We start from the raw sequence: 17,570 nt of genomic DNA, 5'->3' as shown, positions 1-17,570 counted from the left end.
CAATTGCGATTTTCACCATTTATGAAGCTCAAATTATACCACTGTAGATCCATGCAAGTCTCTTCAAGGTAGCTCCTGAATTCCTTTGACAAGGCCCTAATAATTTTTTCTTTATTGAGTTATAATTCATAAACCATAAAACTCACCCTTGTATAGCATACAGTTCCATGGGGTTTAGCACAGTCATAGGTTGTAAAACCATCACCAGTCTCTAACTCTAAAACAATTTCATGACTTGAAGAGAAACCCAATTCTCATTATCAGTCACTCCATTGTTCCCTCCCCACCAGCTCCTGGCACTCACTAATCTCTCTGTCTTGATGGACTTCCCTATTGTAGACATTTCCTATAAATGGAATCATAAAATATTATGGCCCTTTGAGTCTTGCTTCTTTTACTTTCACACAATGTTTTCAAGATTTGTTTCATTTGTGGCATGTAGTAACAATCATTCCTTTTTATGGCTGAATATTATTCCATTGTGTGGATATACCACCATTTGTTTATCCATTTATGAGTTGATGGACATTTGGGTTGTTTTTATTTTTTTGGCTATTATGAATAATGCTGCTACAATAAAATGATAAAAAGGGGAAAAAAAAAAGAAAATGAATAATGCTGCTACGAACATTCATATGTAAGTTTTTATATGAATTTTTCATTTTTCTTTTTTTTTTTTAAAGATTTTATTTATTTATTTGACAGAGAGAGATCACAAGCAGACAGAGAGGCAGGCAGAGAGAGAGAGAGGGAAGCAGGCTCCCTGCTGAGCAGAGAGCCCGATGCGGGGCTCGATCCCAGGACCCTGGGATCATGACCCGAGCTGAAGGCAGAGGCTTTAACCCACTGAGCCACCCAGGTGCCCCAATTTTTCATTTTTCAATTCACTTGTAGAATTTAATATACTTTAACATACACACACACACACACACACACACACACACACACGTAAACCATCACGCAATCAAGATAATGAACACGAACATCCCAAAGTTTCCTCATAACTCTGTCATCCCTCTCTTCCCACCCCCAGGGCAACCAGTGACCTGTTTCTATTACTACAGATTAGACTGTATTTTCTTGAACTTTATAGAAACCAAGTCATACAGTATGCATTCTTTTTTGTATGACTTTTAAAATTCATCATAATTATTTTCTGATTAATCTATGCTGAGCATATATCAATAATTCATTACTTTGCATTGCTTAGTAGCATTCCACTGTATGGATATATCAGAGATTATTTATCCATTATCATCACCATTATCCACTGCCACTGATGAACACTGATCTTGTTCCCAGTTATTTACTATTACAGAAATGTGAATATGAACATTCATGTACAAGTATTTTATGGACAAATACTATCATTTTCTTTAGGTAAATGGAGTGAAAGCCTTAGGAGTGGAATGGCTGGATTATTTGGTTTATTTAACTTTTTTAGAAAGTTAAACTGTGCTCTAATTCACATTCTCATCAGCAGTGAATTAAATTTACAATTCCTCTATAACTTTGCCAATATTCAGGCAGCACTCTGAAAAGCTAGAATGCTGTTTTCCCTCTCCTTCCCTCCCAAGGGATATGCCCCAAGTTGTGCACCTTCTGCCAACTGCCACAAGCAGCGATGGTACAGCAAGCTCTACCCTTCACTCTTCCTTGTTCTCAGTGGCATCCAAAGAGTGCTGATCCTGTCAGTGCTCCAAATGAGTTGAGACAGTCTCAACCCTCAGGCAGCCCTCCATAAAGCTGGAAAATTGCATGCATACTCCATTCTTCTCCTTCCTCCTCCCCCAAGGAGAGGTGGCAAGCTGAGGTGTCCTCTCCCAGTGCTGAGCTGTGCTGGTTTAGGGGAGAGGCTGACAGGGTAAAGTGAAATTGTTCTTCTTACCCATTTTAATGTGTCTGTTCTCAGCTTTGTGATCATCTGGGGTATTGGAAATTCTTTGCTAGATTCTGGAATTCTCACAAAGGTATTTTGGTCAGTGTATCACTGTTAAAGCAATGCTTCTGTGGAAGAAAAAGGACTAGGACTTCTTATGCTGCCATCTTGCTGATGTCACTCCCCAAATTCTCACTCTTGACTGTTTATCTCCTTCACTATTTTAAGCACAATTATTTAAATATGTGAATTTGTTAACTATTTTTCTGGTGTCCTGTGGGTTTTTATATTATCTATGGTTTCTTCTATATTTCTTTCATATAGGATTAGTCCTCATATTTCTGGTCATTTTTGGATGAGTGCTGGGCAAATTTTGTAGACATACTGAAGATCTAGAATGCAGTTACCATGAGGAATTTACTTTTACTTGTACTATATGGCTAGAGGCAGTAGCATCAAGGATCATAATAATCATTTCAAGGAACTAAAATGATTTCAAGTTCCACTTCGTTTCCTCAAGGAAACGGACCTTGTTTACTTGTGATTTACTCATTCCTAGGTTGTGGTCCTTTGTAGTCTCAACTCAAAGCATGAGAGCTTTATAAAGAAATATCCCTTGATAAAACTTGACCTCAGTTTTCCTGCTCCCTGTGGGATATCAATACTGCTGTGATCAGCCTTTCAGTTACTTCTTCCAAAATCAACAGATGCTCTGTGAAAAACTGGTCCCAAATATATGGCTCACTTCTCTAGGTTTCCTTTAGTATCTTTACTGCTTCTCATGCTTTCAAGTAGATGATGTTCATATTTACAGTTTTTCTAGTTGTCATTGTTAAGACTGTTAGTCTAAATTACATAGACCACCGTTTCTTGAAGACAAGTCCAGGTTTTATAAATTATACTTTATCTACAGTAGTTTTTCTCAGTGGGAGTGCTACCAGTGTTTTTGAGGTAAAAACTCTTGGTACACATACATCATGCATGAGGGATGTTTACTATCCCTCCCTAGTCCTGGGCACTAAATGCCAGTAACATCCCTCCCCTCCCCCTGGTCAAGCCATTGTAAAAACTCAAAAACATAACAAGCTTATAAAGCACTCATTAAGATAAAAGGCAGATTATTTTATTTGTGTCACTATTTTTCTGTTCCCCTTAATGGTAAATCTTTGTTTTTACTGACCCTGTGGGTATACAGTCTCTTCTAAAAGTAAAAAAGTCATGTGAATAGTCCTTGGTTAAAATCAACCAAGTCAATGGTTACTAGGGACCATGGACAGACTCCAGATAACCCATGAACTCCCTAAATTATTTCTAGAAGATTATGGAAAGAGTATTTAATCAACAAGATATTCTTGGGGCGACTGGGTGGCTCAGTGGGTTAAGCCTCTGCCTTTGGCACAGGTCATGATCCCAGAGTCCGGAGATTGAGCCCCGTATTGGGCTCTCTGATCAGCAGGGAGCCTGCTTCCCCCTCTCTCTCTGCCTGCCTCTCTGCCTACTTGTGATCTCTCTCTCTCTCTGTCAAATAAATAAATAACATCTTTAAAAAACAACAACAACAAAAAACCCAAGATATTCTTTAGAGAACTCAGTACCACCAGGGAAATTACCTATTTCACATGTTAAGAAAAAAAAATAGCTTTAATTACATTAGGACTTAGTTGAAATGACTTAGTGAGCAGCAGAATATTTTTGGAGGGGAGAGATGTAGGGATAGGTAATTTTTCAGTGTTTGAACTCCTGACAGGAAGCAGATGTAATCGGGGAAAAATACTACTTTGGGACTGGTATCACCATTAATCTTTATTAAGATACTATAAAACTGTTTATTTACATTAATTTCTTCTGAGGCTTTCTAAATTTGGCAACTGAAGTCACAGCAGAAGAATAAGGATGGGGCCATTAATGAAAAAGGAGTGACAAATTAGAAAGCTGAGCTAGAAGCAAAATTCAACATGAGACAGAAGGGAAACAAGAGGGTAGAAGTTTTGTGTTTAAGGTAATAATAATCCCATGGAGAATAACATGAACCCTAGGGAAGGGAAGGTTTCAATGTAACTTAGAAAAGACAAAGACAGATGGAGAACACTAACAAAGACTGAATCAAAGATAATAGGACACTCAGGCACACATTAGGCACATATAAAGGACAAGTAAGAGGTAAAGTAAATAGGAATCTCTGGCAGCCCTGATCAGAAACATCTTCACTTTAAAGTTGTATGATTCCTTAAAGGAAGTACAAGCTGTCCGATGGACAGAGTGCACTTTGTGGTATACTCCCTGCAATTCTTGAGCCTTTTCATTGCTAGAAAATTGGTGATAAAGTTCTGATCCAGATCATGGATTAGAAAGACAGGACTTTGTTTCATTCGACAAGGTTTCTGCAAAAGTAATTCAGTAAAGGAAAAGCAAAATATACCATCTATTCATCTTTTAAAACATAAGGAAAATCTGCCTATTTTTTGTATATCTAACTGACTCCAGAGCAAAAGAGGCCAGAGTTTAAAATTTTTTAAAAGAATAAGGATCATTTAAGATTAGGACCCACATAATTATCTATTTTATGTATCAGGTATTGAGCTTAAAATAAATCCACAGGAAGACACTGACAATAGGGGAAAAAACATACCCAACTGCTGAAACAGAAGAGCCACGCTAGTGCCTGTGACAGGAAGACTATCATGCAAAGGAGTCTGGATCAGCTGTCTGTCTCCTGCACCCAAGGAAAACAGCTTCTACAGAATGCAGGAAAAACACACGAGAAACATAAATGATTTCTTTTCAGACATTTTCTTAAGACAAAAAAAAATTCCTTTAAGTTCAAATTTTAAAAATTTTTTTGAAGTTAATATTGAGTTGGTGATAACCCTGTAAGACCCAATTAGTAGATGCCAAGAATAAAAATGTAACTGAAAACATTCAAGTTACACTGTACTCAAATGATCATGGTATAAGAAAATTCAATAATTAGAAAGCTGAAATTTATTAAAAGATGAGATATAAAAAATCAGTGACAATCAGTTATCTAAAAAATAATAAAACATTAAAGTCAACATTTTTATGCCAATTTTATGTCAATAAAACTTGGAGAAAGAAATAAAACTATATAATATGAACCATATATGCAATATTTTAAAATTTTTAGTAGCCGCAATAAAAAGTTTTTTACTTTTTTATTATTATTTTACTTATTTGTCAGAGAAATGGAGAGAAAGACAGAAAGAGCGCACAGACAGGGGTTGTGGAAAGCAGAATCTGGAGAAGCATGCTCCCCACAGAGCAGGGAGCCCCGTAGGGAGCCCAACACAGGACTCGATCCCAGGACCCTGGGATCATGACCAGAGCTGAAAGCAAATGCTTAACCAACTAAGCCATCCTGGTATCCCCCAATAAAAAGTTTTTTAAATTAAAAAATAAATTCACAAAATAAAGTCAGCAGAAATCCCACCATGATAAAGGTCCATGAAACAATTCCACTGCTATCAAATTTAGGTCATTTGCGACCAAACTCATATTTTATATTCTTCCCTTAGAGTGGTGGGGAGAAGACTGAGGGAATAGGGAACAGGAGGAAAAAAAGGGAAATAAAAATTAAAGAGAAACAGAAGATACCAGGTAAGACAAAACATAGTTAAAATGCAAAGGGCAAAACAAATGGATGTCCGTTTCACTGGAAGTATCATCTTTGTCAGACTGAGGAGGATAAACAATGGAAGTTTTAGAGGGCTGTCCTCTTCTACAGTATTACATAAGAATAAACAAAATTAGGGCTTAAGGAGAAGAATTTTTTTTTTAAGTTTGGTCCTCTAGAAACACTGAGATATAGAAGCTGAGGTTCTTATTTTTCTACTGCAGAGACGAAAATAAAAATCTTTGGACAAACAAGATGAAAAACCCATAACCATTCTGACAAAATTTTGTTTCAGTAAAATAATTTAATGTTCTCCTTTAAGGCTAAATATATGACAAAATCCTTGGGAAATTTTAAGGGATAGATTACACTTTTGGAAAAGATCTGTGATTCTGGATGATCATCAACATTATTATTGCTAAAGGTAGCAAACTGAAATAAGAAAAATAAGCCCCCTTCTTTCAAAGTTTACATGTGAGCTATTCTGTTAAAGACGACAAACATAGAAAAATGGTTTTAGGGTCATGTATAATTGCTGTTATCCAGGGAAATGAATAAATAAATAAACCTATTCAGAAGTAGTTATAAGTGCTACAAAAAATTGTTTTGAGAGTTTTCTTAATGTTATCTCCTAATTTTTAATCACTTATAAATTTTTGATATAAGTTAATAAAATGAGCCATAACGACATAGAGGAGGAAGAAAGGCAAAAAGAATGTATTTTTCAATGTTCAAATATTTTAAAAAGTGCGTTTCCAAGAAAATGTAAACTAGAGTTCAAGTTACACAAAATATGACTTCTAATTATGCTATGTTAAAGGTGAACCCTGAGTTAAAATTAACCTCATGACCTAAGAAAAGAATGGAATCTTGGATCTCTCTCTAGAAGGCAGACCATAGGGATAATGGTTAACTAAGATCTTCTTTAAAATGAGAATATTCAAGGACTTCTTTTTTTTTTTTTTCCTTTCCTTCATAAATTAAATTAACTGGAGGAGAAGAAAAGAAGAATAGGTCCTCTTCATTTCCCTTCTCATTATATTTACCTGAGACCCTCCAGCAGCTGGGACAAGGCATGCACACAGGTTTGCAATGAGACTTTCCAAGGAGACATTCAGACTATCCACATACACAGTGTAGATCAAACCTAGGCAAGCCTGCAAAGAGAAGATGCATGCAGTTTTTTCATGGAAAAAGTAAGCACTGAAAATAAATTGCTGCGACATCTGCTGCTAGGAAATTTCCCTTTGAAGTCAGTAAAATATATCCTACAATGACCACAGAACAAACTTTTAGCAGCAAATGTTATTAGGTTTATTAAATTTTCTTCCTTAATCAGAAGCTCTAAATGAGCTTTTGAGGTGAGTTTATAAAAAACAGAAATCTATAATTTGTAAAACAGAGGCTTGAACTCAGATAATCACTTTAGCAAATTTGCAGGGCTTTAAAACTGTTTTTCTCTTACTTTGCAAAACTCCCAATTTCAAGATAAAAATGAAGAAATTTTATATTTTTGTGATTCTTACAAATTCAGAACATCTGCTTTACAGAAAAATTTTGTGAATTATTACAGAGGTTAGCAAAATAGAGACAAGATATTATAAACACTTTAAGCTCAGAAGGTAGGTAGTAAAATGGAAGACAAAATACAATCTTTACAAATGATTCAGTTTATTAAAATTTGTGACTTTAAAAAATTAGAATTTGTTAGAAGTTACCCATTATCACTGAAATCTTGAAATGAAGCTAATTTTTATACAATATATAATCTCAATAATATACAAAGTTTTCCAGAAATTCCAAGTCCTTGGGAAATGTTAAGGTATATTTTATACCCCTCAAAGAGATCTGTGATTTTGGACAATAATCGACATTACTGAAATAAAAGAATAAGCCCTCTTCTTTCATAGCTTAAATGTATTTATAACTAAATAAAAAATTTTTTTTTGCACTAGAAAATTCTGAGTGTTTCAAAAAGGAAAATATCTGGAAGTAAAGAATATTTTAAAGCCATCCTGGCAATCAGAACTTTTTGAAATTGCAAATATCCATTCTACTTACTTGGGCCTGGTATTCCTCAAAAGAAGATAAATAAAAACAGACAAAATTGTTATATTACTAATGCATTTTAAATTTGCTACAAGCAATCAAATAATTTCTTTTAGATTCATAAATTTTGGAGTCAGTAGCCATGGGATCTATATTAAAGCAAACACTATATCTTTATAAGTTTAAATAGTCACATTAACTCAGGAATTTATTTTACCCAACATAAACACATTTTTCAGTTCACACTAAATTTGTTTTATTGATGGATCTCTATATCAATTTAAAGACATTTTAATTACAAAATCATGTTACCACGGTTCACTCAAAATAGATTCACACAATAATACAAATCAATAATGACAACTGTGAGTTCTTTACCCTAAAAATTTCTGGATAATCTAATCTGGATACCAACACCAGGCTTTTGGGAGCAAACACTTCTGCAGGCTGAATTAAACCAGACACTTCCACTTCACCTTCAATCTCTTCCTTCTTTGTTCCCTAGAAAAAGATGCACTGTAATCAATAGACAGAATTTCCTAGGTTTATATCTCACAAAAAAACAGACGTATCACACATTTTCATGTAATTTATAAAATCCAAAATTAATTATAAAATATAATTTATAATATAATTTACAAAACTCAAAAATAAAGACACTTGACAGGAATCTAAGAAGCAAGGAGGCAGGCAAAAAAATTATAAAGGAAGGCATGCTTATTTCACTTCTGAAAAGCTCCTTATGCTATAGATTCATACCACAGCTTTGGAGGAGCATTTAGTTTCTGAGGGAGGTTCCAGTAATCAAAGGTAAAGAAGACACATTCAAATTATTTAAATTTGTTTGTGACCCAAACAACTAAAAAGGACACTCACTTAAATGGAAAGTCAGTTTTTAAAGAAAGAAAAGATCTGTTTTGAAGTAAGGCACTAATTTTCATTCTTGTTTTTCTAATTGTTCCAATCTTTCAAACAAAAGTGATGATCATTTAAGATTCTAAGATTTACAGAATGCTCAGTGCTCTTAGAAGGAAAGCCCAACTGGCTCTAAATTCCTTTTGTTAGTAAGGAACAATATTTTTTGAGAAGAGAAAATATCTTTATACACAAAACTAAGTTTTGGAATATACTTACTACCAGTGAACTGTATACTTAATAATGGTTAAAATGCTAAATCTTATGTCACGTATTTTTTAGCACAATAAAAACATTTATAATAAAAAATATCTTACATTTCAATGACTAAAAATACTAATTCGTGAAATAAGCTTTGAAAACATTATTCTCATTTATGTGTCAACAAATATTTTCTATGCACCTACTGTTCCATAATACTTTATGATACACTATAAAACTTTCTTAGCAATATTTCAAAGAAATATTTCAAAGAAAAAAAGACAAGAGAGTAAAGAGAGTAAAGCATTCAGATTTATTTCTAAATGATACTCTAAGATGCCAGGTCATTTTCCCTAACTAGAACCCTCTTCTTTTTCTTTTCCATCAATCAAAGTTCCAGCTCAAAATACTATCTCCCTCCTGAAACCTTTCCTTTATTCATTTTTCTCCCAGTCTTACTTCTCAGCACAGTTTACCAAGATATCATACATCTCCAAACTCATTTCTCCCACCAAACGTCTCCCCAAACTGCCTGCTTGACAGCTCCACTTAAATGACTAACAGGTATCTTAAGCATGTCCAAAACTCCAGTGTTTCTCCCCAAACTCTATTCCTCCTACAGTATTTTCAGCCTCCGTTCATGGTTTCCATCTGGCAGATCAAAATCGCTGATTCCTCTCTCTTTTGCATCTCATATCCAAACTGTCAGCAAATCCTGACTGCTTACCATGTCCACTGCTACCACAATACTATAAGCCACCATCACTGCCTGTCTGAATTATTTTACCAGGCTCCTTCAGTCTCTCCCATTCCACTTTAGCCCCATTCTACTTCCTTGTAGCTCTAAAACGTGCTGGACATGCTCCCAGCCAAGGGTCTTAATACTGTTTGTTCTTCCTCTCCCTAGAATACTCTTTTCACAGATATTCTAATGATGAATTCCCTCATTTCCATTAGGTCTTCATTCAAGTGACTTCTGCTGTTAAATCTTTGCTGGCACCCTATTTCAAATTGGAGTTCTGGGATGCCTGGGTGGCTCAGTCAGTTAAGTGCCTGCCTTTGGCTCAGGTCATGATCCTGGGGTTCTGAGATCAAGTTCCCCATCAGGTTCCTGCTCTGTAGGAGTCTGCTACTCCCTCTGCCCCAGCCCCTGCTCATGCTTGAGCTCTTGTAAGCGATCTGTCTCTCTAGCTTGCTCTCTCTCAAATAAATAAATAAATAAATATCTTAAAAATAAAATAAAATAAAATTGCAATTCTCTAACATTCCCTGTCTTCTTCCCTTGCTTTATTTTTTCCCATGGCACTTGTTACCATCCAACATACTACCCATTCCACTTATTTTTTGTTTGTCTGTCTCTTCCATTAGAATAAGCTCCATAAAAACGAGGATTTCTGTCTTGCCTACTGCTAATTTCCCAGTTCCTAAAACAAGAGCTGGGCACATGTGCACATACTTTCTGAATATTTCTTCACTGCAGGAATGAATTTTCTTAGAATAGCTTTCTGGATATTTTACTAAGGGAAGTCTTCTTCCCCACTCATAGAAGCCAAGAACTATATTTTCTATCCCCTTTGGAGCCCGTATATTTTCTAATAAGTGAAATATAACCAAGTATTAGATGTCTATGGAATGCACATATCCAAAGGGAACTATCTGTTTCTTTTCGTATGTGTTATAAGGTCCCTATGCTCTTAAATGATTTTCATTTGTTATAAAGCAAAAGCTTTGTTAAAGGTTGGTTTCTGAAATCCTTAGAAATAATAAAAATGTGATGAATATGAATTTGCCAAAGATTTCCACACATAATGAATCATATTCTTTGTGGATTACTAACAAATCTGAAATGACAAAAGAATGACTAAAATTCCTCCAAGAGATAAAGCTATTCATTTTATGAGACTGTGATAAATACCCTAGAGTACCATTAGAAGCCAGCTTGACTAAGGAGATAACTATTTCAATTAAATGACTATTAACCTACTTTGACCAAAACATAAAATAGAATGCATTGGTCATCTTTTTTTTTTTTTTTTAAGATTTTATTTATTTATTTGAGCGAAAGAGAGCACAAGACTGAGCCACTCAGGCACCCTGCATTGGTCATTTCTATTTTTTTTAATATATTTTTTTAAGATTGATTTATTTATTTATTTGACAGACAGAGATAACAAGGAGGCAGAAAGGCAGGCGGGGGGCGGGGGAAGCAGGAATCCCAGGACCCTGAGATCATGACCTGAGCCGAAGGCAGAGGTTTAACCTACTGAACTGAGCCACCCAGGCGCCCCTGCATTGGTCATTTCTTAAAGCCATTCTTTAACTAAACATTCACTAACCAAACAGTTATTAACAAAAAGATATGGAAACTTAAGAATAGGCAGGAAATTTAAAACATAGGGTATGAATCTAATAGACTTATAATGAACTTTCAAATTTAATTTCTTGCGAAGATTTTATTTGTTCATTTGAGAGAGAGAGAGGGAGTGAGCAAGTGCGAGAACACAAGTGGCAGAGGCAGAGGGAGAAGCAGGCTCCCTGCTAAGCAGGGAGCCCATGTGGAGCTGGATCCCAGGACCCCAGGATCATGACCTGAGCCAAAGGCAGACACCTATGGGCTGAGCCACCCAGGAGCCCCCAAATTTAGTACTTTGTAGCAGAAAACATTTTCACATATTTTATCTCACGAACAACATCTCCAACCCTTTTCCTATCCTAAGATTATTCTTATTTCTAGTAGGTCTCATTAAAGATACACATTCATCTTTTTTTTAAAGATAATAAGTTTATCTTAAACATTCTTCACTGAATTATCTCACAAAGTCACCTTATCCTTTGTACCTATCACAAACACATGCCACAACTTGCCCATTTACAGATTTTTTTTTCTGCCTATTATTACTATGGACTACACGTACTAGTGGAATTCTCAGCTTCTATGTAGTTTACATTCTTTATAGGTCACAGACTCTTTGCTTCAATAATATGGGATAAGTTAGTACTCACCATATCAATCTGACTCAAAAATGCTATTGCCCTTTGAACATATCTTGAGACAAAAATGCTAAGAATTATTAGATTACCGATTTTACGGGCTGACTCCATAGGCATATTATTCAGGAAGTTCATCCTATCACTTAGGTTCAATACATCAACCTCAACTTTGTTGCATTCTTGATACTTGATTCCCATCTCTTCTATCTTCTTGCTGAATACAGTATCATCTCTATGCCAAGCTCATTTTCAACAATGCTATTTCATACTAAAACTCCTCTTAGAATATTTCTTTAAACATTCCAGTTAGAAAGGAGGTTAAAAGGAGGGCACCTGGTTGGCTCAGTCATTAAGCCTCTACCTTATGCTCGGGTCATGATCTCAGGGTCCTAGGATGGAGTCCGCACCTCCCTCTCCCTCTGCCCTTCTCCCACAGCTCCTACTCTCCCTCCCTCTGTCAAATAAATAAATAAAATATTTTTAAAAAGAGGAAAAAAGAATTACAGAAATAAAAAAATTATCAGTTCTACCTTTCCCTTTTGAAATATAAGCAATTTATTACAGTGCGCTACTATTTAAAACTTCCTCGGTTATGCAATTTAAGGACTTTAAAATTTTCCGATATTGGAAATAAGAGAGAATAAGTAGTTGCAAAGTTCTGTAAGGTCTATAATTCTCCCTGAAAAGCTACTCTGTTTCTTGTTAATCATGTTGACACATCCACAAGATAAAACTTGGTTTTTCCTTGCATCAGTCTAGAAAACAATGACTATATGAGAAATACACATATCAGGATAACAAGCCTTCAGACAGATCAGGCCAATAGTCTTCAGTTCAGAATTAAATTTACCTCTAGCAAAGACAATATCCAGATATTTTCCACCTTCAACAGTTCCTGTTTCTATAGTATTCCGAAGGTAGAACAAATTTATTTATAGAGCTACTATATTTTCACCCAGAAAGCTTTCTATTTTTAAGTGGCACATAGTCCATAAACTATTTTTCTTTTAAGATATACTAAGGAAACATTTCCCAAAGTGTTTTCTACTGAAAACTAATAAATACTACTTAGCAAGCCATGTTAAACAGCTTTCTTTACTGCACAGTTTCTCAGACTTTGACATGCAAATATTGTTTGTACAATGTCAAGCAAAGGAGATATAAAATATTTCTCAAATTTTTTGAACCAGTGAAACCTCTTTATTACAGAACATTTAGAGGATCTAGTGCCCTATGGAATACACATTAGGAAAGGCTATCATAAATTATTTTAAAATACAAAATATGTGAAACTGAAGTGTGTTTATGTTCATAGGTTCTATATCCTTAGAAAGTTAGTTAAACAGATAAACAGATTATTCTAGTTGGTATCTGTTTCATTAATTTATTTCATAGAGTAAGGTAAGCTCAGATGAGAAAACAATGCTGCTGGGAGCCAGGGTACTGCACAGCTACTGCCGGAATATATTTAGCATTTCTGTGGTCTCTTTTCACTAAATGAGTTACAAACTTCTACTCTAGATCAACAGTTCTCAAACTTCAGTTTGCATCAAACCATGCAGGGCTTGTTAAAACAGATTTCTAAGTCCCATCCTTAGTGTTTCTGATTCGGCAGATCCGAGGTGGGGATTTACATTTCTTTCTTTTTTTTTTTTTTTTAAACTTTTATTTTTTTTATTTTTTTCTTAAAGATTTTTTATTTATTTATTTGACAGTGAGAGAGAGATCACAAATAGGCAGAGAGGCAGGCAGAGAGAGAGACAGGGAAGCAGGCTCCCTGCCGAGCAGAGAACCCGATGCGGGACTCCATCCCAGGACCCTGAGATCAAGACCCGAGCCGAAGGCAGCGGCCCAACCCACTGAGCCACCCAGGCGGATTTACATTTCTAACAGGTTCCCCAGTGATGCTGATACTGCTGGTTCAGGGACCACACTTTCAGAATCACTGCTCAAGACTAAATAATATGAAAATACCGATGAAAATAACAACTAACATACACTCTATACTATACTAAGCATCATATCACTGTTAATTAATTCATTTATACAATAAAGTTTTATTAAATACTATTTCCCAGTAAAGAAAACCAGAACTCCTTGGAGAAATGACATTCTATATCTGGGTCAGAAAAAATGTATACAATGAGTCTATTCATCTTATTGTGTCAAGGAATAACAGAATCAAAATGAATAAAAATTGCAGTTAAAACTTCTCAAACACACAAAAATCCATGAGTCCATAATAACAATTTTTTAAAGTGGTCACTAGTGACGACTGCTAGGATACCAATCTACTATTCTGACTTTTTTTAAAAAAAAGAATAAGTAACTTAATTTTCTAAACTTTTATATCAAGGTATAGTTCATAAATGTTCTATTTTACAGATGAATTTCATTCAGTTAATAAGTGCAGAAGGGGTAAGAGAATGAGGAAATCACCTTTTTGTAATTCCTATTGAAATAATGTATTTAGGCAATGATTATCAATAGATACTAAAACCATCAAGTGAAGGATGGTACTACCCAAACCCACAAACCAATCTTAACATTACTAAAACTAGAGCAACCAGAAATTAAGTTCCTCTTGATAATGATAAAATAGGAAATACAGCACAATATTTGAATAGTCTTGCTTTAAAAATTGAATGTGAATCTAATCAAGCCTCTAAGTCTAATTATCACTTTATGGAAAATATGCCAAATAGAAGTATAAGTTAAATAATAATATGGGGAATTAATCAGCCAAATCCAGAATATAGGGCCTTCCATAGGACAAATGACCCAGTTTTTCCACCACACACAAAAGTGGGACTGTTACAGAAGAAATTTAAGAAATATCAACATTACAATGTATATAACTTATCTGGAGTCTGATTTAAATAAACCAAGACATTTCTGAGACAGTAAGTTAGGTATCAGATGACATTAAGGAACTATTCAAAATTATAATTAATTTTGTTAAATATTATAATGGTAGATTGAGATATAAAAAAAACCCTTTCAGTTAGAGATGCATACTAAAATATCTATAAGGGAAAACCGGTGTCTGGGGTTTTCATTAAAATGCCTCTCCCTCAAAAAAAAAAAAAAAAAAAAAGATTTAGATTTTAAAAGACTGACAAATACCGGTAATTTTTATTTTAAAAAAAAATTTTTTTTAAGATTTTATTTATTTATTTGATAGCGATCACAAGTAGGCAGAGAAGCAGGCAGAGAGAGAGGGAAACAGCCTCCCTGCCGAGCAGAAAACCCGATGCGGGGCTTGATCACAGAACCCTGGGATCATGACCTGAGCCAAAGGCAGAGGCTTAAACCACTGAGCCAGCCAGGGGGCCTATTTTTAAAAAATTTTAAAGGTGGATACAGTGTAATGGAGTTCATTATACTATTGACTTTAATTTTCTATATGTTTAAAAATTTCCGTAATAAAAATTAAAGGAAATAAAACCTTCACTGAGCACCTGCTATGTGTTGACATGTTTGCAAGTGATGGGAATTTAGAAGTTAACCAAAGAGACAAAGATCTATATTCTTTCCATAGATCTATATTTTTGTAGATGTGTGTATATTATCTCATTAAACCCTTCCAACAATCCTCTGAAGTAGGTGCTATTATCATGACTTACCCATGGTGGAAAAATTTACATAGCATGAGGTAAAGTAATTTACTGGAAGTTACACTTGTAGTAAATTTAGAGAACTAAGGTCTGAATCCAGAGACTAGTCTGTGCAAATTTTTAAAAGGGATCTTAGAAAAACATCTAATTAAAACTTCTCAAAGGATAAGCAAATAGCAATTGAGAGATTACAATGTTCACACATAAACTATAAAAAATGATTAGTGATATGAAAACTTGTCTGTGCATTTAACGTGTTTTACTGGGTGTCCACCAAGTGCCAAGCATTAAGGCTGCAGTAGAGACAGAGCCCCTGCCCTTATGAAGCACACATTCTTGGAGGGGAGACCAAATGAAAAGACGAATAAAAAAATAAGCAATAATTCATTTGTGTTAAGTCCTATGAAGATTTTTTCAAAAGATGAACAATGGAGAGTGACTGGTCAAGGGAGCAGTCTGAGCACCTCTGAGAAGGTGAAGTTGGAGCTGACATCTGCAAGACTAGCAACTAGTTTCTTGAAAATCTCAGGCAGCACAATTCAGACAGAGACACAGGCAAATGAAAAGGACCTTAGGTAAGAAGGAGTTTGGTATATTTTAAGAAACACAAGAGCAGCAAGAATATATAAAACTCAAGTCATTATAAAGAAAACTATGGCTCACCAGAAGTGCAGCTACCATCTGTCACCATACAACACTATTACAATATCATTGACTGTATTCCCTATGCTGTGACATTTATTCCTGTGATTTATTTATTCCATAACTTGAAGTCTGTGTCTTCCACTCCCCTTCACCCTTTTTGCCCATCCTCCCACCCTCTTTCTCTGGCAACCATCACTTTGTTTTCTGTATTTATAGGTCTGATTCTGTTTTTTGTTTATTCATTTGTTTTATTTCAGATTCCACAAGAGTGAAATCATATGATATCTGTCTTAGTCTGACTTATTTCACTTAGCTTAATACCCTCTAGGTCCATCCATGTTATTGCAAATGGCATGATCTCATACTTTGTTATGACTGTGATATTCCACCGTATATCTGGAATATTATACACACCTTCCTTATCTATTTGCCTTTTTTTCTTTTTAAAGATTTATTTATTTATTTGGCAAAGAAAGAGAGACACAGAGAGAACACAAGCAGGGGGAGCCGGAGAGGGAGAAACAGGCTTCCCGCTGAGCAGGGAGCGTGATGTGGGGCTCGATCCCAGGACCCTGGTATCATGACCTGAGCCGGAGGCAGAGGCTTAACCCACTGAGCCACCCAGGCGCCCTATTTGTTTATTGATGTACACTTGGGTTGCTTCCATATATTGGCTATTGTAATAGTACTGCAGTAAAAATAAAGGTGCATATATCTTCTCAAATTAGTGTTTTCATTTTCTTTGGGTAAATACCCAGTAATGGAATGATTGGATCATATGGTATTTCTCTTTTTATTTTTTGGGAGACCTCCATACTATTTTCCACAGTGGCTATACCAGTTTACATCCCTACTAACACTACACAGAGATTCCATATCCTTGCCAACACGTTATTTCTTGTCTTTCTGATTTTAGCCATTTGAGAGGTATAAGGTGTTTCTCATTGTAGTTTTTATTTGCATTTCCCTGATGATGAGCGATACTGCACATCTTTTCATGTGTCTGTTGGCCATCTGTAAGTCTTCTTTGCGAAAAAGTCTATTTAGGTCCTCTGTGCATTTTTTTAAAAAAGATTTATTTACTCGAGAGAGAGAGAGAGAGAGAGAGTGCACAAGCAGGGGAGGGGGGCGCGGAGAGAGAGAGAATCCTGAAGCAGACTCTCTGCTGAGCACAGAGCCCAGTGCAGGGCTTGATCCCAGGACCCTGAGATCATGACCTGATCTGAAATCAAGAGTCAGCCACTTAACCAAACTCAGCAACCCAGGTGCCCCCTCTGTGCATTTTTAATTAAAACTACTTCTTGAAGAGTTTTAAGCAAGGAGGGTAATCTCAATTGTTTTGAAAAAAATCACTCTAATGTTGAATGGAGAATAGCTTGCAAAAGTAGAAACAGGAAGGCATTGTTAGAAGTCTGGTAGGTGGGTGGCTGGGTTATGGATGTTGGGGAGGGTATGTGCTATATGGTAAGTGCTCTGAAGTGTTTAAACCTGGTGATTCACAGGTGATTATCCTGGGGCTAATAATATATTATATGTTAATAAAAATTAAAAATTAAAAAAAGAAGTCTGTTAAATAAGGCAAGATGTACAGCAGAGTAGTAATGGGAGATAGAAGAAAAGTAGTTGATTAAGGATTCAATCT

The 17,570-nt window shown here is 35.4% G+C and overlaps 1 protein-coding gene across 3 annotated transcripts in view; it reads right to left on the bottom strand.

The window, feature by feature from the left end:
- SBF2 (SET binding factor 2) overlaps positions 1-17,570 on the bottom strand; it is a 503,560-nt gene that overhangs the window by 256,802 nt on the left and 229,188 nt on the right. For all 3 annotated transcript variants that reach the window (XM_046014550.1, XM_046014552.1, XM_046014551.1), the window contains exons 4-6: positions 7,938-8,060; positions 6,557-6,667; positions 4,509-4,614 (exon numbers count right to left, since the gene is read on the bottom strand). In XM_046014550.1, coding sequence (XP_045870506.1) covers positions 4,509-4,614; positions 6,557-6,667; positions 7,938-8,060 — 340 coding nt within the window. The remainder of the gene's footprint in view (positions 1-4,508; positions 4,615-6,556; positions 6,668-7,937; positions 8,061-17,570) is intronic.

Source organism: Meles meles, chromosome 8 (genome assembly GCF_922984935.1).
Source record: "Meles meles chromosome 8, mMelMel3.1 paternal haplotype, whole genome shotgun sequence".
Taxonomy (NCBI): Eukaryota; Metazoa; Chordata; class Mammalia; order Carnivora; family Mustelidae; genus Meles; species Meles meles.
This window is presented reverse-complemented; position numbering and strand designations above follow the sequence as displayed.